We start from the raw sequence: 19014 nt of genomic DNA, 5'->3' as shown, positions 1-19014 counted from the left end.
ATGCTGTTTCCTGCATGAACCTGACCCTATCATCCACTCACAGTCACAACTCTACATTTGGACTCATGTAGCTCTCCCTTCCAAGATGGGTTTCCATTCCTACCATCCTCCACAATACCCACTTTGAAGACATGGCTTACATTCTGCCGTTTTAAAGAAATCCCTAATTCTGTTCATGTTGATTGATACTGAACACAAGTCCACTTTCAGACTGTGCAGAAGCCAATCATTGGAGATGAGAATTAGTGAGAAGGAAATCAGATTTATTCAAGGGCCTATTCTAAGAAGATGGCAAGGCCATCATCCTGAAAACTCCATCTTAGGAAATTCAGGGGTACAGAGGGCTTTTAATGAAGAGGAAAGTAAAGTAACGGGAAAAGGGACAAGAAGTCTTCATGCTTAATCATTCAGTAATCATCTTTTTCATTCAGGGGATCTTATCCTTTCTCTTTGTTTGGAATATTGTGATTACAAATAACTTCTGTCTCCTGGGCCAATCCCTATAAACTTTTAGATAAATACATTATTTTCCTGCAAATTAAATATTATCCTTTTAATTAATAGGATTAGTAAGTCCTTGGCCCACACTTTGATGTTATTTGAATACTAGGTGTTCTAGGTTCTGACAAACTAAAGAAAAATTAATGTTTGGGAAGTCTGGGGACCAGCTTCTTTTCTCTTTGTCCTCTTTTTCTGCAGTAGTTGACTGTAAGTAGTAATATCTCAGCTATTGAAAGGGGGTTTTCTTTAGACTTACAGTGTTGAGCAAAGAGAAGAACAAAGAGTAACTTTACGAGGGACAATTTTGCAAAGTAAAGCTAATCTCGAATAGGATGGTGTAAAACAAAATGGCGTAGACGTTATATATTATAATGCCCTGCCCTTTGCCTAACTCTGACCTCACAGAGCATTTCTGTTGCTGCTAAATAGTTTGTGAACAGAGATTTTAAAAGAATTCTTTCTTTTATTATCTCTTTCTTTGCCACTTCCCCCCTCTTAGAACTTGATTTTGGATCCCTTAGATCAACAAACTCCCTCATTCCAAAAGTAAGAACTTACCTGTTTCCACAGGGTTTTACTTATGAGGAAATTGCAGTACCACAAGTACTGAAGTCACAGAACTAGTTTTTGTCAGGAGACAAATCCTTTTAACTTCTGGCGTGATACTGCTTCCATAAGTCTTATTTCCTGAACATACACAAACATTAGCTAGCCCCCATTCGGTTGTCATCCAAATAAATTACAAGTTCTCTTTCCTATATTAGGTGACAAAACCAAGACAGTAAATTCTCTGAATAGCCTGGAACTATGGATCTAAATCAAAAATATAAAAGTTAGAAAAGATGAGTGCAATCTGCATTTTGGAGGTAACATGTATTAAACCAAAACTCTTGAGATCAGGGGATCTCCCACATAAAAGAATTTATTGAGCCATTATAGATGTTAGCCAGAAACCAGGTCCTGGGACAAGTTTGAGCAACTACCAGCAGGTGGGTGAGATAGCAGTTAGAAAATGTTCACCAGGTCAGAGCTAGAAGGAATTTCTATAAACATTGGAAAAGGAAAGCACTGTAACCTAAATAAGCTTTAGATAAGAGGGGTGGGATAATAAGAAGCCAGAAAAGCTATCAGATGGGTTTTTTGCTTCTGGATTTGTTGCTTCTGGAGAAGTATTTGTTGCTTCTGGATTGGTTGAGATTAGTAAGAAAGGTTAAATGTAAACCAAGCTCCCTTATCTCTTCCCCTTCATTCATTGGTCTTTGCAATAGAATTTACAACATCTCAGAATTTTTCTTTTATCACATGTCAACTATATAAATGCCAAATAGGTATTTCTAGAATGGGAACAATTTGTGTGAAAGAGATGGAAGGTTTCATAGAATGCTTAATATAGGCAGATAAGGAAAACTTGTCCAGATTAAGACATAGTAGTTCCCTGGTGTGGAGCAGGGTCATTATGTCTGGACAGCCCATCCAGGTTATTAGTGCTTCTCTTTCATAGACCTGCAGCCCATCCTGTCTTGCATAGAGAGTCTACTGGGTTAACCCTGAACCTCTGAATATTCCTAACCTCTGTTGAAGAGCCCTGCTCTCCCTGTGCTTCCACATACTCCTGGTCTGGCCCTGTCACCCCTATAGTATAGTAGCCATGCCTTATACCATGGTTCCCTAGCATGCCACAGATTGAGTGAAAGGAAGGCAGAAAGCCAGAAACTCCATGATAGTAGTCAAGGAAGAGATATGACTGATTAAATTGCCTGAGTTGTACTTGATGATGGCCCTAAATTCTATTCATGGGTGCCAAGCCTTTGTGTTCATTCCTTTTAACCTTAATTGTCAGTTCAGATAGCAAAGTAAACTGCCCATACCTTTAGAAAGTTAAAACTAACATTGCATATAAAAATGAAGCCATGTATATAATGACCTCAAAAGTTGTTAAAAGTATATTGATTTGGGGCTGGGGATGTGGCTCAAGTGGTAGCGCGCTCGCCTGGCATGCGTGCGGCCCTGGTTCGATCCTGAGCACCACATACAAACAAAGATGTTGTGTCCACCGAAAAATAAATAAATAAATAAATATTTAAAAAAAAAAAAAGTATATTGATTTGTGTTTTATTGATTGCTGTATCAGCTCATTTTATTAGATTTTTGTCTCTTTCTCCTTAAAACTGTTTATTTTAAAATTGATTTAATTATGTCTTCCAGCTATTCTGTTTTTATTTAATCCAGCTTTTACTCAGCTGTCAATCTGTTAGCACATACTAGTCATCCTTATCTTTAACCATCTTTTATATGTGTCTCTTGTGCCAGGAGACAGTGAACTCTATCTCCAGCACTTGCTGCCCATGAACTTTCAGTAGGTTGATGTAGAAAAAGGGAGAAGAGAGGCAGCCTTTAAGAGGCAAGGAAGGAACAGATCATCAGAGCAGTAAATGAATGTGTTTATGGTTTCATATAGTTTTTAAAGCTATTTGAAAGATGAGCTTGAGTTTGCAACCTAATTGTAGTGGCATTTAAGTGTAGCTGTAAAGTTTGGGATCTGTTTTTTAAGTGCAAAGAAAATTGTGTTCATGAAATCTGTGTATGTTAGTGCAGTTTTACCCTCTTGATCTTAGACCTCAGTCATCCCTAGAGAGCTTACTGTCATGTCTGGTTCAGTATGTATGTATTTTTTGTACTTTTCCCCACAGCATTAAGTGAGATGGAGAAGAGATAGAGAATGAACCAAAGAGGGATGAAAGCAGTGTAGAACAAAAACTGAGCAACAGATAGAAAAGCATTTGTCAGAGACTAGGCCAGAGGATTCATTACATAGTTTTATCCTCTAGCAGAAAGTTGAGAGGGGAAAAAAAAAAAAAGTAAAACTCTTTTGAACCATGTAAAGCTCTCCAGCCCCTCTCTTTTTACTGATGTAGCACTATCTTGACCTATTTGTGCCTGTGACCTGTAAAGCAGCCACTCTGTACCTGAATTTCTTCTGCTGCAAAATGGGATAAATCTGCCTGCCCTCTTCTGCATGAGATCATATGAGGATCTAATGAATAATAGGCATGAGACAATTTAAAATGTTGAATGAACATTACAAATATTGGGTAATCGTCTCCTGTTTATATCGCTTGACAGCCTTGCTTTCAAGTTTTTGTTTTGTTTTGTTCTTTTTTGTTTTGGGAATGGGTATTGAACCCAGGGGAGTACTACCATTGAGCTATATCCCGGTCTTTTTTTATTTTTTATTTTGAGACAGGGTCTCTGTGAACTTGTGATCTTCCTGCCTCAGCCTCCCAAGTCACTGGGATTACAGGCATGCACCACCTTAGATTTCAGTTCTTGATGTTGTGCTGTTCTTGGATCAAATTGTAGGTGTTAGTCAAGTTTTCTTTGCTCAAGTGACTTTGATTTCCATATTCTGACTCTCACTTACTCTAAACATAAGTTTCCTAAATCCATTTTCTATATCTCCCTGTTTGTTCCCACTTATCAGTCACTTTCTTCCTTTGTTTAAAACGTTCTATCTTGTGTTATTAATAGTTCTATTTTGTCACCTTCAAATTAATATCACTTACTTTTTAGTTTATTGATCCACTGGTTCCCTCTATCTTAATTCTTTGATTTTTAAGTAGATGTAGACCAGCCATACGTTTCTTTTTTTTTAATATTATTTTTAGTTGTCAATGAACTTTATGTTGTTTATTTATATGCAGTGCTGAGAATCTAACCCAGTGTCTCACACATGCTAGGCAAGCACTGTGCCACTAAGCCACAACCCCAGCTCCCCATGCATTTCTTAAATAGTCAAAATGTAATGTCCACAACCCTTGACATTCACTGTTCTCCTTTTTTCCCTCTTGGCATTTTCTCCAAGGGCCTGATACCTTCATGTTGTAACACTAGTGTACTCAGGGTTCCCCACTATTAGAAAAGGCTGACCTTTTCCAGTCTCCTTCAAAACATTTTCATTGTGTATCTTTTCTCTTAGGGGTTTGCCTTTGGATCATAGTAAGTTTATGTGTTAATGTCTTAGTGATTCACTCACTATTCATGAGCTGACACATGCATTTTATCAGAAATCTGGGAAAAAACCCTCAGTTCAAGGGAATGAAAGTTGTTAATAGAGGAACTTGTCCCATAGGAGGTGATAAACATAAACACCCAGTCCCTGAAGTGTATAAGCTAAGGTTGGTGACTATTTCCCAAGTTTGAGCTCTAAGAGTCCTGACCCTTCCAATTCCGAAAAATTCATGAATGACTCCAGAAGGGGAAGTTTCAAGACCTTTGGCAAGCCATTTCCAGTCTCTCCCTGCACTTTCTGTTCTTGTAGCTCCCCCATCTCTGTAATGTGAACCATTTTTTCAGTTTCCCCAACAGTTGCCAATAGCCCATCACTAAGACTCTCTAAGAGTATTTCCTTGGCAACCCACTCTGCACAAAAGGAGAGACAGGGAGTAGGGGAGGTAGATTTGACAGTTCACACACCCAAAGCATATTAATTGGTTAGCTTTGTACCTTGGCAATCATACAATAAACAAAGCCATATCATTGTTAAGCTGACCTCAATAAGGTATTCAACCTCTGGAAATCTTAAACTCTACCCTGCTTGCAGAACATGCTTTAGTGGCCCTGGAGGCAGCAGCCTCTTATTTCTGCCCTGTCCTTACCTTCACTGGCCTAAATCTTGCTTTTCCTAGTCTAATTTCTGCCATGAACCAGCAGCATCCTTGGGTGGTCTCTCAGGATGACTAATGTTAAACTAGGTACTCTTCATGCTTTCCATGGGAATCTCCTGTGCACTGAAGCCTCACACCAGGAGCAACTTCACCTAAACCTAAGGTGGATACACATCTAATCTAACTCCAAAAAAGAATCTTCCCTTTGTAGAATGATGAAAGCTCAACAGATCCTGTATTAATATGAATAATATCTTTAACTTTTAATACAATGTCACTTTGAAGAGTTCTAGATTTGGGGATATATTTTCTATGTATGTACAAAATTAAGAAGATGTGGACATTATTTCTAATTTTTAAATTAATTTAAATTTTTAAATTAATAATTTCTAATTATTCCTAATTTTTAAATAGTATTAATTATAAAAAATAATTTCCCTCTAAGGAAAAAGCAGGTAAATTTTGTAAGAACTCTTGTTTACTAGAGGAAGCCAGTATTTTATTTTTAATGAAAAGAACAGCCTTTTATTAAGGAAAAAATCAATACTCTTTAGGGTATTGAAAGTCTTTATATTCATTCCTAGTTCTTTTAAGACTTTCAGTGAATTAATGTATATAATATGTAGTTACTTGTGGTAGCTCTAGCATGTTGATTTTTACCTTTTATCTTTTACTTGAATTATATCCATTTAGATTTTAACCATATAGTTTTCTTTTTTTCTTGGCAGTGTTGGGGATTGAACTTCATTCCCAGCCCTTTTTTAGTTTTTATTTTGAGATAGGGTGTCACTAAATTTCCTAACCTGACCTTGAACTTGGAATTGTCCTGCCTCAGCCTTCTGAGTAGCTGGGTGATGGGTGTGCACCACCACACCTGCTTCATACCTGGTTTCTTGAACAACACAGGATTTTCTGGTTCTTGAACCTGAAACTTAAGTATAGGCAAAGGAGAAAGGAGATAAATAGTTCAGTGTTTTAACAACAAGTGACCCAAATGATAAAATTCTGCTCAAGGATTGAAAGACATATACATCCATGATTTTCATTAATTTCTTTTTCTTTGTAGAAGGTAGAAAATACATGATGTAATAGTGCCAGGTGGGGAAACTGGCTGCTTTATTATCAGGATGGAGAGATATCACTATAATGAACTTGGAGAAAAAGTTTATTGGCTTGATTTTCTTCACTAAGCATGTACTCCTCTTAATTTTAATTCCTCTCTCTCTGTCTCTCTGAATCTATCCTCATTGATACATTTGCCTATGGCTCAGTTGTGTTCACCCTGAGGCCATTCTGTCTACTGTGGCATGAAGGGTAAAAGTCCCAGATACTTTTCTTTGACCATGTTATCCCTTCACAGCCTCTGGCCTTACTCTTTATTGATTTTTATTTGCAGATCTGTGGCTGTCCTCTCTATTGGAAAGCCCCCATGTTCAGGGCTGCAGGGGGAGAGAAGACAGGATTTGTATCAGCACCATCATTCATTGCCATGTGGAGAAAGTAAGTATGAGCAGTTAGTCTGAGGCTAACAAAGAATTATGTAGTCCTCATAACATGCCTTATAAAGGTCACTTGTTTTATTCATTTTTCTTTTACCCTTTACTTCAGTAAGGAAAACTTCACTAAATTTTAACTAGATATAATTCAATATTGGATTATATGAGAATGGAACGGTATTTTTCATGTGATACATGTGGTTTGTTCCCCTTTTATGTCATTGTTATTAGATTCAAATACTGAGTTTCAAATGTAACAAGTAAAACTAAGAAACTAATTTTCACAACCATTTTCTTTACCACAAGCCTTTACCTTACATGTCTTTAAACAGTAGAGTAAATCTGCAGAAATACCTTTAATAGCTACTTAAGGGCTGGGGATGTGGCTCAAGCGGTAGCGCGCTCACCTGGCATGCGTGCAGCCCGGGTTCGATCCTCAGCACCACATACAAACAAAGATGTTGTGTCCGCCGAAAACTAAAAAAAAAATGTTAGAATTCTCTCTCTCTCTCTCAAAAATAAATAAATAAATTATTTTAATAGCTACTTAATAGCTTCTTAGTTTTACTTGTTATATTTGAAACTCAGTATTTGAATCTAATAACAATGACATAAAAGGGGAACAAACCACATGTATCACATGAAAAATACCGTTCCATTCTCATATAATCCAATATTGAATTATATCTAGTTAATTTATCATAAATAATTGAATTATAATAGATTTTAATTATTATTTTTGAGGGCTATAATTAAAGAATCAAAGGACTAGTATATTTATCAAAATATTCTTGAATTTTAACTTTCTGATAAATTTTCTTTAATTCAAACTCAACTTTCTTCTCCTTTATACCTTTCTTTTTAAGGTGTTATTTCTTAATATATTTATACATTTTAGGAAAATATCAAATCTGTACCTTCTTCCTCTTTTAACCAATTATACCTTTTCTGTGTTATATATCCTTCCCCCTAGTAAACTATGTAGAAATGCTGTTCAGTTACTATTATCATACAAGTTAGTGTGCAGTATCAGCAGAATTCAACTTAGATTCTTTCTATTCCCTTAGTTGCATAATGCTTGAGAACATATTAGGTGATTAATAAATGTTTTCTTAGTTCTAAAAGTCTAGCAGCAAGTTGAGTTCACTAAGTTCTTCATTATATTAGAACTAAAGGGTATGTAAGACTGTTCCAGTTAATAAACTTTTTTAAAGAACTACACCCAAGCTAAAATTTAAATAAATGCTTCTTGTTGTCTAGGTGCATTTTAGCCATTTTCTTCAAGGAATAGTTCTGACCTGTCCAAATACCAAGGAATAAAAGAGCCCAAGGAGAGCCATTACTCATACACTACCTTCTGACCCTCCAAAGACAGTTCCATAGTCAGTGTTCTACCACCCCTATAGCAAATAGAAAACAGGCTGATAAATATAAGAAGTGTCTTTCTGTTTTAAATGTGTAGAATTTCTTGGATACTAGAAATAGGAAAAAAAAACACATAATAACAACAATACTAATGAGCAAGAGTAAACTAGCAGAGAAACTGGCATTGCCCTTGGAGTATTTTTTTTATTTCTGGCAACCTGCAACATGGGGGAAGAAAATAGATTGTAGGACCTGGAATAGTAGGAAGTCAGCTTGTACTCCCTCTCCTTTCCCATTAGCTAAACCAGGATTTCAACTGGGTAGTATGATTTTTAAAAAATCAATATGTAAAAGTAGCAGAATTTAAGAACTTAAAATTTATAGATGTTAGCTTTCATTCAGCTAGCTTCTTTCACCCTGGTAGGCGCAAGCCCTGAATAGGCCTTAGCTGGAGTATGCATCAGGGATAAAAAGAACAGGGAGGCGAAACAGTTCTTGTCAGAAGTAGCTTTAGTCATTAAGATCAGCAAGAACTATCTAGTAATCTTGGAAAACAGCAAGAAGTGAGTAATAATTGCTTAAGAAAAGGCTGTGATCAGGCTGGGAGACTGAAAAAGAAAATAATCTATTATATGAGATATTAGAGCCAGAGACAAGAAATATAATCACTTATATTCTATTTTGAATATTCTAGGACACTAAGTTTGACAGTAGCAAAGGAAAACTGGTGCCCCACTTGATTTATCTGCATTAAACTCCTTAATATTAAAGAGAATCACAGCCAGTTTTTGGTTATGACTATGTATACTGAAATAGGGTAGACATTTATATTGGTGGATAGAGCAGTACAACAGCAGCAGCCACAATAGCTGTATTCCTTTATTGAGATGAATCACCTTGAGGTATCCTTCAGCAGCTCAAAGGTAAAATGATTGCATGGTGAGAGCTGTAACCTAATGAGTCTATCCTCATTTAAATGGACTGACAGGGTAGTAACTGTAGGCAGGTGAGAAGCAACTGGGGGAGGTGGGTCATTGGGAGTGTACCCTGGAAGAGTTCATTTTCCTAGTGGGCCCTTCCCACCCACTTCTCTCTGCTTCCTGGTCCCTCCATGAGCTGAGCAGCTTTCCTCTGCTGGGCGCTTCCCCCAATGATGTACTGCCTCACCTTAAGCTCAGAGCAATAGTATCAGCGTCTTTGAGCTAAGATCTCTGAAACCACAAAGCCTAAATAACTTATCCTCTAAGTTGTTCTTGTTGGGTATTTTGGTCACAGGGACAGAAAAGCTAACTTAAAACAAATATATAAATGTATGTGTCTATATTAAAATGCCCTGGTCAGATACTTAAATGATTTGGGTGCCCTCTAGTGGGAACTCTTCTCTGAGCTCTTAAAATGCCTTTTAAAAGCCAGGATGCTTTAAGAGAGACCCAAGTATAGCTGTTTGTTGAGAGTAGCAGCTAAGTATAATGCTTTGAGTTACCACCTGACCTAGGAAAAAAAAGATGTCTTTAAATTTATTACAAACTACCCTTTGCATAAAGCAACTTAGGCCCAAGTATAGCATATCAGAATTTCCAAACACAAAAAATAACTGGCAGGTTACAGCATTAAAGCACTTTGGCCTATACATAGGCATGCTGACTTGCTCCAATAATATAGAGGTTTTTTTTTAAATAAAGTCAAATGTAAAAGTCATAAATATTAGAGGAAATAATTTCTTTCGTGTCAGAGTACTCAGGTGTTGGAGGCTTCAGTACCTCTTCTACAAGTGATTTTAGAATGAACACCTTAGTAACTCGCCCCTACTTCTTCTGTTCCCCTCCTTTCCTAGAACTACTGCCCATTTCATAACTATACTCTGACATCTCTTTTTTCTATAGCCAGACATTTTTAGGGGAAAGATATGGCTCAACAGCTTTTTAAGTTACTGGAACACCAGCTTTGGGGCAGAACTTTTCTCACATGGAATAGTAATGTTGCTCAGCTTTACTATGTTTTATTTGCTTTTACCTTTTTATATCATTGTGTTATTTGCCCATTAACAAAACAGTATTTTGTCTTAAAAACATTATGGTCAGTATAGAATACCAGTGTAAAATAGCTACATTTACTTTCGTCCTTCAGCTTTTATGGCTTTTATTATCTCCATTTCTCCTGTCATATACGAGTTTATTAGCCCATAGAATTGTAATTCATCTTTTCTTTCTGATTCATGGTTCTAATAGCAAAAAGCCATCCCCTATTTGAATCTCATGTGTCATATTGCTATTGTATTTAATAATACTGTGATTTTTAAAAATAATCTATTTTTCAAAGACCTCACTGCCTTTCTGTTGTCATCATCCCACCCACTTTCTAATCCTAAGAGGTAACTTTCATTTGCACCTATTTCATTACACTGATTTTTTTCTAAAACATGTTTATTTACTTTATTTACTTCAGGGGCCTTAAATGATAAGAAAATAAATACAAAAATCATGGGGCTGGGGATGTACCTCAATGGTAGAGCACTTGCCTAGCACATGTGAGACACTAGGTTTGATCCTCAGCACCATATAAAAATAAATCTGTTAGATCACCAATATGTTTTCAGAGTCTTTTATGTATAAGTGATTAAACTATGTACTATGGATAAAAAGAGCTACAACAGTTCCTTCCCTTTAGGTGCTAAAGAAAAAAATCCATAGAAATAAATAAAGCCAATAATACAAATATAGAGAGTAAAGAACTAAATTTTTTACTTATCTTTGTTATATATGTGTGAACTAAATTCTTTATACACACACACACAGACAGAGAGAGAGATACACATATTGGACAAAGATCAATTAAGAATTTAGTTGTCAGAGAAGACTTTTTGAAAGAGGTATGTTATAAGCTAGGTCTTAAAAGAGTTAACATCATTAAGATGACAAAATTGGGGGCGGGTTTTCTAGTATAAGAATGACACAGGTAAAACTACATAAAACTCACGCCAGCTGCCTGTTTCATTTAGCAAAGTCATGAGATAAGTAAATAGGCACCTCCAGGCTAATTACAGAGGGCCTTAAATGCCCATTGTAGGTATGTTAGCTTTGTGTCACTGTGACAAAATACCTGAGATAGAGAACTTAAAAGTAGAAAAGACTTAGTTTGACTCAGTTTCAGAGGTTTCAGTCCATGTTCACTTGGCCCCATCTCTTTATAGTGAGGGACCTATAGTGGGAGTTGAACATATAGCAGGGAGCATGTAGTAGAGCAAGGCTGCTCACCTCATGGCAGCCAAGAAGCAAAGAGAGAGCCCTACCCACAAACCCATTAAGCTGTGAATCCACAAATGGATTAATCCATTGATAAATTCAGAATCCTCATGGTTCTATCATTCCCTGAAGGCCCTACCTCTGAATACTGCTGAACTATGGACCAAACCTTTAGCATATGAACTTTTAGAGGACATTTAAGGCCCAGCCCACAAATTTTCACCCATGACCCCTAAAGACTCATGTCCATCTCATAATGTAAAATGCACTCAGTTTATCTGCAATACATTCAGTTTATCCCCATAGTCTTAACAGCATTGTTCAAAAGTCCAAATCTTAAAATCTTCTCAGAGACTTTGGGCAAACTCTTAGCTGTAAATCCTTCTAAAAATCAACAAACAAGTCACATACTTGTAACATACCATGGTGGGATAAATAGGTAAACATTATTATTCCAAAATGGACAAATAGGGGCATAGAAAGGAGGAATGGGACCATAAGATTGCAACCCAGGAGGGCAAACATTAAGTTGATTAAATTCATGTCTAGCATCTGAACTCATAGTGATGTGATGTGAGGTCCAAAAGACTTGGGCAGTCCCAGCAAGACACCTGTGGTTTTGCTGGCTGCAGCCCACATAGCCACTCTCTTTGGCTGGCTCTTCTTACTGCATAAGGCATCCTTTGGCAAGCCTTGCACGTTCTTGGCATCTCTAACTTTCTGGAGTCTCCATTATAGCTTGGGTTTCTCTCTTACAACGTCACACATCACCCTCTCAGGGTCTGCCTGCAGGGACTCTTGACACTGCCACACATTGCCTGCCTCCCAGGCTTTCCTTTTGAAATCTCAGTGGAAGCCTCAATGACCTTACAACTCTTACATTCTACATGCCTACAAAACCAACACCACATGGATGAGTCCCAAGTTCTGCTGCCAGCAGAAGGACTATCTTGAAACACGACTGCAGTGGCTTCTGAGAGTCTGGGCAACCGAACAAATCCCAGGGAAACCGTTTCTTAGACAACCCTATGTGAGCAGTGCACTCTAGGGCTCCCTTCTCAACACAGTCTTTGGAAAGAGTTTTACATCCTTGAGCCTGTGGTGGGTGGGGTATTTCTGATTTGATTTCTCTTATCCTGTTACAAAGCATTTCTTTTTGATTACACTCATCTCTTACACAACCATATCCTCCTTGATTACAACTTTACTGGTACTTCTTTTTTGGCTGAGGTGCCAGTTTATCAGATCTTTCCATTATTTTTTTGCTCCTGATTCTCACTGTCAGTCTGGCTAAAACAGCCAGAAATATCTGTGCCACGACCTGTATGTTATGGTGCCTTGAAATTTTCTCTGCCAGATTAGTTAATCCATCACCTTTAAACTCAGCCTTACACAAAGTCTCAGGGCATGGCCAAAATGTAGACAAGGTCTTTGCCAGAAGGTAACATGAATGGCTTCTAGTCAGATTCTCAGTAGAATCCTCATTTCCCTCTGAATCCTCCTGAGCTTGGTCTTTACTCGGCATTCCTATTAGTATTCTGTCTTTGGAGCTCCCACCAGAATTAGCCCACTAACCTTTTCTTATAGCATTTTTTAATGTCTCTAGCCTACATCTCCAAACTTTTCCAAATCCCTCTCATGAGCCAATTTCAGCAGAACCACATTATCAGGTAATAGTCACAGTAACAACCCCACTTCCTGTACCAATTTTCTGTTAGTCACCTTTACATTACTGTGACAGAGTACTTGAGATAAACAACTTAAAAGGAGGGAATCATTTATTTTGGCTCATGGTTTTAGAAGTTTCAATTCATAGTCACTTGGCACCATCAATTTCTGGGTCCTTGGGAAGAGGCAGAACATCATGGCTGGGCATATGTGGTAGAGCAACACTGCTCACCTCGTGGTAGCCAGGAAGCAAAGAGAGAGCTTTCAAGCCTCTCCTCCAAAATCCATTAAGCTCTGGATCTGTAAATGGATTAGTCTGTTGATTTGGTCAGAGGCCCCATAATTCATTCACCTCCTGAGGCCCCACCTGTGAACACTATTGCATCATGGACCAAGCCTTTAATGCATGAGCTTTTGGTAGACATTTAAAATCAACCCAAAAGAGTAGGCTTATGCTTATAAGAGAGAGAGAGAGAGAGAGAGAGAGAGAGAGAGAGAGAGAGAGAGAGAGAGCGAGCGCTACTGAACATTTTTCAATAAGGAAATTATGTCATACACATTTGTTTTAGAATGATGAATCATCTGTTATACAAGGTTGGATGAGTACCGAACCCTGTTATGACCCTCTTCTCTTCTGGCAGTCTCAACATAAATTTAAAAGGGCTTGAATCTGATAGTACAATGGAAATAGAAAGGAATAAGCCATTGTTTAGAACATTCTGTGGAAAAATTCCTTAGGACTCCTCAGTATTCCTATCCTGTATTCCAAGCACCTGATGGTCCCAGCTAGAAACTTGGGAATTCTCTCATGCCCAACACCTATTAGCTACCACATCCTTTCGTGGTAATGGGCACCTTTCTCTTCATCTCCCACTGCTAGTATCCATGTTCAGGTTCTCATTGTTTCTTGCTTAATGTTTCTGAAAAAAAGCACTTCTTATAATGTCACTATTCGAGTTAAAATTCTCTTGTGGAGTTGACTAAAGTCCTGGCTTCTTGACCTGACTTCAGAGGCCTCCAGGATTTGATCCTACCTGCATATATCCCTTTCTCTTACCATCTCTGTGCTTACTGTTGCCCATCACATACCAGGCATTTGTACCTATTTTCCTCCTTACCACAATGCCCTTCCTTTCTACTTCACTTTCCGGGGAATCTCACTGGCCTCCTCTGTCCTTCCATAGTACCCTGTTCAGATTACTTCTGTTATGGCTGGTCTTCATAGTTTAATTTTATTGATAACTAAACATTATATTGGAACTTCCTTACAGAGCATAACACTGTGTCTTATTTTCTTGTTTCCCCTACATCCTCATGACCAGCTACAATATTTGGCCCATAGTTAGTATTCAATAAATTATTAATGAAGAATAAGAAATTCTTCTTATTCTTTCTTTCCAAGAAAATTGGAAACTAATTGGTTATAAAGAATAGGAAAAGAAATAAGTTCTTAATGACTTCAAAGTGTCAAACCCAGACAACTAAGATACCACCATTTTTACAAAAATAAATGTAGGTTGCTGAATAACCATCATGATGATGCCTCTAAGTGGCTCAACAGTAGAGCGCTTACCTAGCACATGTGAGGCTCTAGGTTTGTTCCTCAGCACCACATAGAAATGAATAAGTAAAATAAAGGATTGTGTCTAACTACAACTAAAAAACACATAAATATTAAAAAAAAAAAAAAAACAGATGCCCAGGATAAGGACTGACTTTGAGAGAAAGATTTTTAAAGTTGGTTTTCAGTATTTCAGCTTTGCTATCAGAATATAGTCCCCAATTGGAAACATCTAGCAAATAGTTGGAGATAAGAATTCTTGGAACTGAGAAGAATTAATAGAACACTCATTATTTTAAGCCTGTTCCTTCAGAGTCTAATTTCAAAAGCCACCTATCAGGTTAGCCTTGAAGGTCTGTCAACCTGGGTACTTTATGCCTTGTGTAATGCATAGTTGTCCATCTGAGGTATTACACCCTCCTTGCTATGGCCAGCTTAGAAGTTCTGGTTCCAAATGTTCTGCACTGAACTGAATGGATATTCTCCCCCAGTGTATTTTAATAATACATATTTTGTCTGCACTAGTTCAGTTGACTCTTTGATCTCAGTCTCAGAAGCATTCTATTAGAATAATATACCATTTTGTTATTGAGCTTTTAAGATATTCCTTTAACAAAATCAAAAGCATGGAATTCATTGAAAAGCAAGGACTTGTTCTGGGGGTATCATAGTGGTAGAGTACTTGCTTATCAATCACAAGGCCTTGGGTCCAGTTCCAAGCCCCCAAAAAAGAAAAGAGTGCTCGATTCTTAATCTAAGTGGCCTTCAGATCAGACTGAAATGACCAGTCATGTTGTAGTCATGGTTCAGAGTAGCAGATCTTCCTAAGCAGTTGTTTCTTTTGTAGGTTGCTGAATAATCATCATGATGATGCCTCTAAGTTTATCTGTCTTCTAGCAAAACCCAGCTGCAGCTCTCTAGAACAGGAGGATTTCTTCCCTTTACTTCAGGTAATTTATATTTCCTTTCAAAAATGGGTTCTATTTTCTGGAATTTTGGAGGTTTTTTTTAAAAAAATTTGCAACTGTAATACTTGTCAGTTAAGCTATACAAATCTATAAGTAAGTTTTCTTGAAAAGTGATTTTTGCACTTGTTTTAGCAGTAAAATCTCTTTGTTAAACAAAGTCTAAAACAAAGCTCATAGCATAAAACAGATAAAAGAGGGCTACAGTCTCAATGAAGCAGGAGAAAGGGGCCATTCAACAAACTACCCACCTCTATCCACAGAAATTACCTTCTGAAACTGTAGGATTCATTTATAAAACATGGAAAATGCTGACATCAAACATAGTTAAAAACCTGGTAGGAAACAAGGAATGGTTGTGGAGTAACCAGAACCAATGTCATGAACCACAGGATTTCCAATCAGTGTGGTTTGACTCTTTGATTTAAGCATAATTCTAAAATGGTTGGTTTTTTGATTTTTCAACCCAATTTATGTGAAATGAAAAATTATAGTATAAAGGAGGGAGAGAATAAACTAGAATCAAACTCCCTAAGATCTTCCAAATGGACTCTAAGTGTTATTAGAAGTAAGAAAAGCTACGTAAAAAAGAAAAAATATGCAAAACCTATAAGAGCACTCCTCTTACAGGTTTTCCCTTATTTCAAATTACTCCTGTAGGAGCAATTTGAAATAAGAGAAAAAGTCCCCAGTCTTATTATCAGATTTCAGCCAAGATCAATAATTTATATTATTATCATAAACTATTTTTACTCATCGAGAAAATTCACTTTATGGAGCAACTTTCGCTGATGGAATCAAGTAAGTGAAACAGTAGTTTATTTCTCATTTTTCCTTTTCTGTTTATGAAACTTTAATACACAGAAGACACTTTAATAAACTTTAACACATATCACCTTATGTGTTATATACTCATATTATTATTCATGTGGAAAAGATGTCTCAAATGTAATTAATCTCAGATCTATAAGAAGATTTTCTGTTATCATTTGATTTTCTGTTATCATTTGAAAGGCATAGAAATACATTGACTTGGTTATGGTTTTTTAAAATTTATAATCATAGCTATTTTATATTTTATGGAAATATATATACATAAAATACCTAAAGTTAACCATTAGGCTGATTTCTAATAGCATATGCATAGATTTTTATTTACAGTAACAATTGTTCATGTTTAAAAGATGAAGTTTGGTTCTGATTTTATGTCCAGTTCCTTCAAATTTATTTTAATTTGCAGGGTGGGCTTTATTATCCTTAGACTCATCTGCTGTATGATTTTGCTCCCCCCGCAAAAAAAAAAACTCATGAGCTGAGCACAATGGTGCCATGCCTGTAATCCCAGCAGCTTGGGAGGCTGAGGCAAGAGGATCACAAGTTCAAAGCCAGTCTCAGCAACTTACAGAGACTCTAAGCAATTTAGTGAGACCCTGTCTTAAATGAAAAATTAAAAAACAGGCTGTTTATGTGGCTCAGTGTTTTGGTGCCCTTGGCTTCAGTCCCTGTTACAACAACAATAACAAAAAAAAATACACATGAGAATGAGAATTCTTAATAGGTTTTTTATTTAATCAGTATCATTATACCTAAAAGCCAACACTACACATTCCTGTGGAATCTCAGATATTTAGTATTTGAACAACATTGCTAATAAAATTTCAGGTTTTATTTGTTCTCTATTCATTTCCCCTCCTTACCCTCTAGATTCATTCCTTTTTTTCATGAGATACATTTTATTTTATTTCTTATTTATTCTTTTTAGACATGACAGTAGAGAATAGTTTTTAATATTTTTTAGTTGTAGAATGACACAATACCTTTATTTTATGTGGTGCTGAGTATTGAATCTAGCCTCACATGCACCAGGCAAGCACTCCACCACTGAGCTACAACCCTAGCTCTAGTAGAGAGAATTTTGATTCATCATACATACATGGAGTATAACTTCCCATTCTTTTGGTTGTACATAATGTGGAGTTACACAGGTTGTGCTTCCTGTGTTCCTACAAACATACGAAAGTTACATCCAATTCATTCTACTATATTTTCTATTCCAATTCCCCCTTGTTTACCTTCATTTCCTTTTGTCTAGTACAGAGTACTTTTATTCTTCCCTACACCTCCCAAATTATTGTGAGTTAGCATTCACATATCCCAAATTATTGTGAGTTAGCATTCACATATCAGAGGGAAATTCTTCCTTTGGTTTTTTGGGATTGTCTTATTTCACTTGCTTAGTATGACAGTCTCTAGTTCCACCCATTTACTAGCAAATACCATAATTTCATTCTTCTTTATGGCTGAGTAATATTCCATTGTGTGTGTGTGTGTGTGTGTGTGTACACACACACACACACACACACCACATTTTCTTTATCCATTTATCTGTTGAAGCACACTTACATTGGTTCCATATCTTGGCTATTGTGAATTGAGCTGCTATAAACATTGATGTGGCTGCATCACTGTAGTATGCTGATTTTAAGCCCATTGAGTATATACTAAGGAGGGGGATAACTGGGTCAAATGGTGGTTCCATTCCAAGTTTTCTAAGGAATCTCCATATTGCTTTCCAGAGGGGTTGCACCAATTTGCAGTCCTAACAGCAATGTACGAGTGTACCTTTTCCTCCACATCCTCACCAACATTTATTATTACTTGTATTATTGATAATTGCCATTCTGACTGCAGTGAGATGAAATTGCAGTTTAGTTTTAATTTGTATTTCTCTAACTACTAGAGATGTTGAACATTTTTTTCATGTATTTGTTCACCAATTGAGTTTCTTCTTTTGTGAAGTGCCTATTCACTTCCTTTGCCCATTTATTGATGGGTTTTGTTGTTGTTGTTGTTTTGTTGTTTTTGTGTTGAGGTTTTTGAGTTCTTTGTTTATTCTGGAGATTAATGCTCTATCTGAGGTGCAGGTGGCAAAGATTTATCTCCCATTCTGTAGGATCTTTATTTATGTTCTTGATGTTTCTTTGCTGTGAAAAATCTTTTTAGTTTGATACCATCCCATTTATTGATTCTTGATTTTACTTTTTGTACTTTAGGAGTCTTGTTGAGGAATTCAGTTCCTAATATCCAGCATGATGAAGAGTTGGGCCTATGTTTTCTTCTAGTAGGCACAGGGTCTCTGGTCTAATGCCTAGGTCCTTGATCTACTTTGAGTTGAATTTTGTGCAGGGTGAGAGATAGGGATTTAATTTCATTTGGCTACATATGTATTTTTGGTGTATTTATGGCACCTTTGTATTTATGTGGGTTTGTCTCTGTGTCTCCTATTCTGTACCATTGGTCTTCATGTCTGTTTTGGTGCCAATACCATGCCATTTTTGTTACTGTTAGCTCTGTAGTATAATTTACAGTCTGGTATCATGATGCCTCCTACTTCACTTTTCTCACTAAGGATGGCTTTGGCTATTCTTGTTTTTCCAAATTAATTTCATGATTGCTTTTTCTGTTTCTATGAAGAATGTCATTGGAATTTTAATGGAAATTGCATTAAATCTGTATAGCATTTTTGGTAGTATGCCCATTTTGACAATATTA

The 19014-nt window shown here is 36.8% G+C and overlaps 1 protein-coding gene across 5 annotated transcripts in view; it reads left to right on the top strand.

Annotated features, from left to right (window-relative positions):
- Ppp2r3a (protein phosphatase 2 regulatory subunit B''alpha) overlaps positions 1-19014 on the top strand; it is a 172141-nt gene that overhangs the window by 80424 nt on the left and 72703 nt on the right. For all 5 annotated transcript variants that reach the window (XM_058574874.1, XM_046431355.2, XM_046431356.2 and 2 more), the window contains 2 exons: positions 6562-6665; positions 15345-15447. In XM_058574874.1, the coding sequence (XP_058430857.1) occupies positions 6562-6665; positions 15345-15447 (207 nt within the window). The remainder of the gene's footprint in view (positions 1-6561; positions 6666-15344; positions 15448-19014) is intronic.

The sequence above is a fragment of the Marmota monax genome, unplaced genomic scaffold (assembly GCF_021218885.2).
Source record: "Marmota monax isolate L192 unplaced genomic scaffold, Marmota_monax_Labrador192_F-V1.1 WCK01_AAM20220418_F8-fsc00022, whole genome shotgun sequence".
In the NCBI taxonomy this organism is placed as follows: domain Eukaryota; kingdom Metazoa; phylum Chordata; class Mammalia; order Rodentia; family Sciuridae; genus Marmota; species Marmota monax.
The sequence above is the reverse complement of the archived record's forward strand: the minus strand, read 5'-3'. Positions and strand labels throughout refer to the sequence as shown.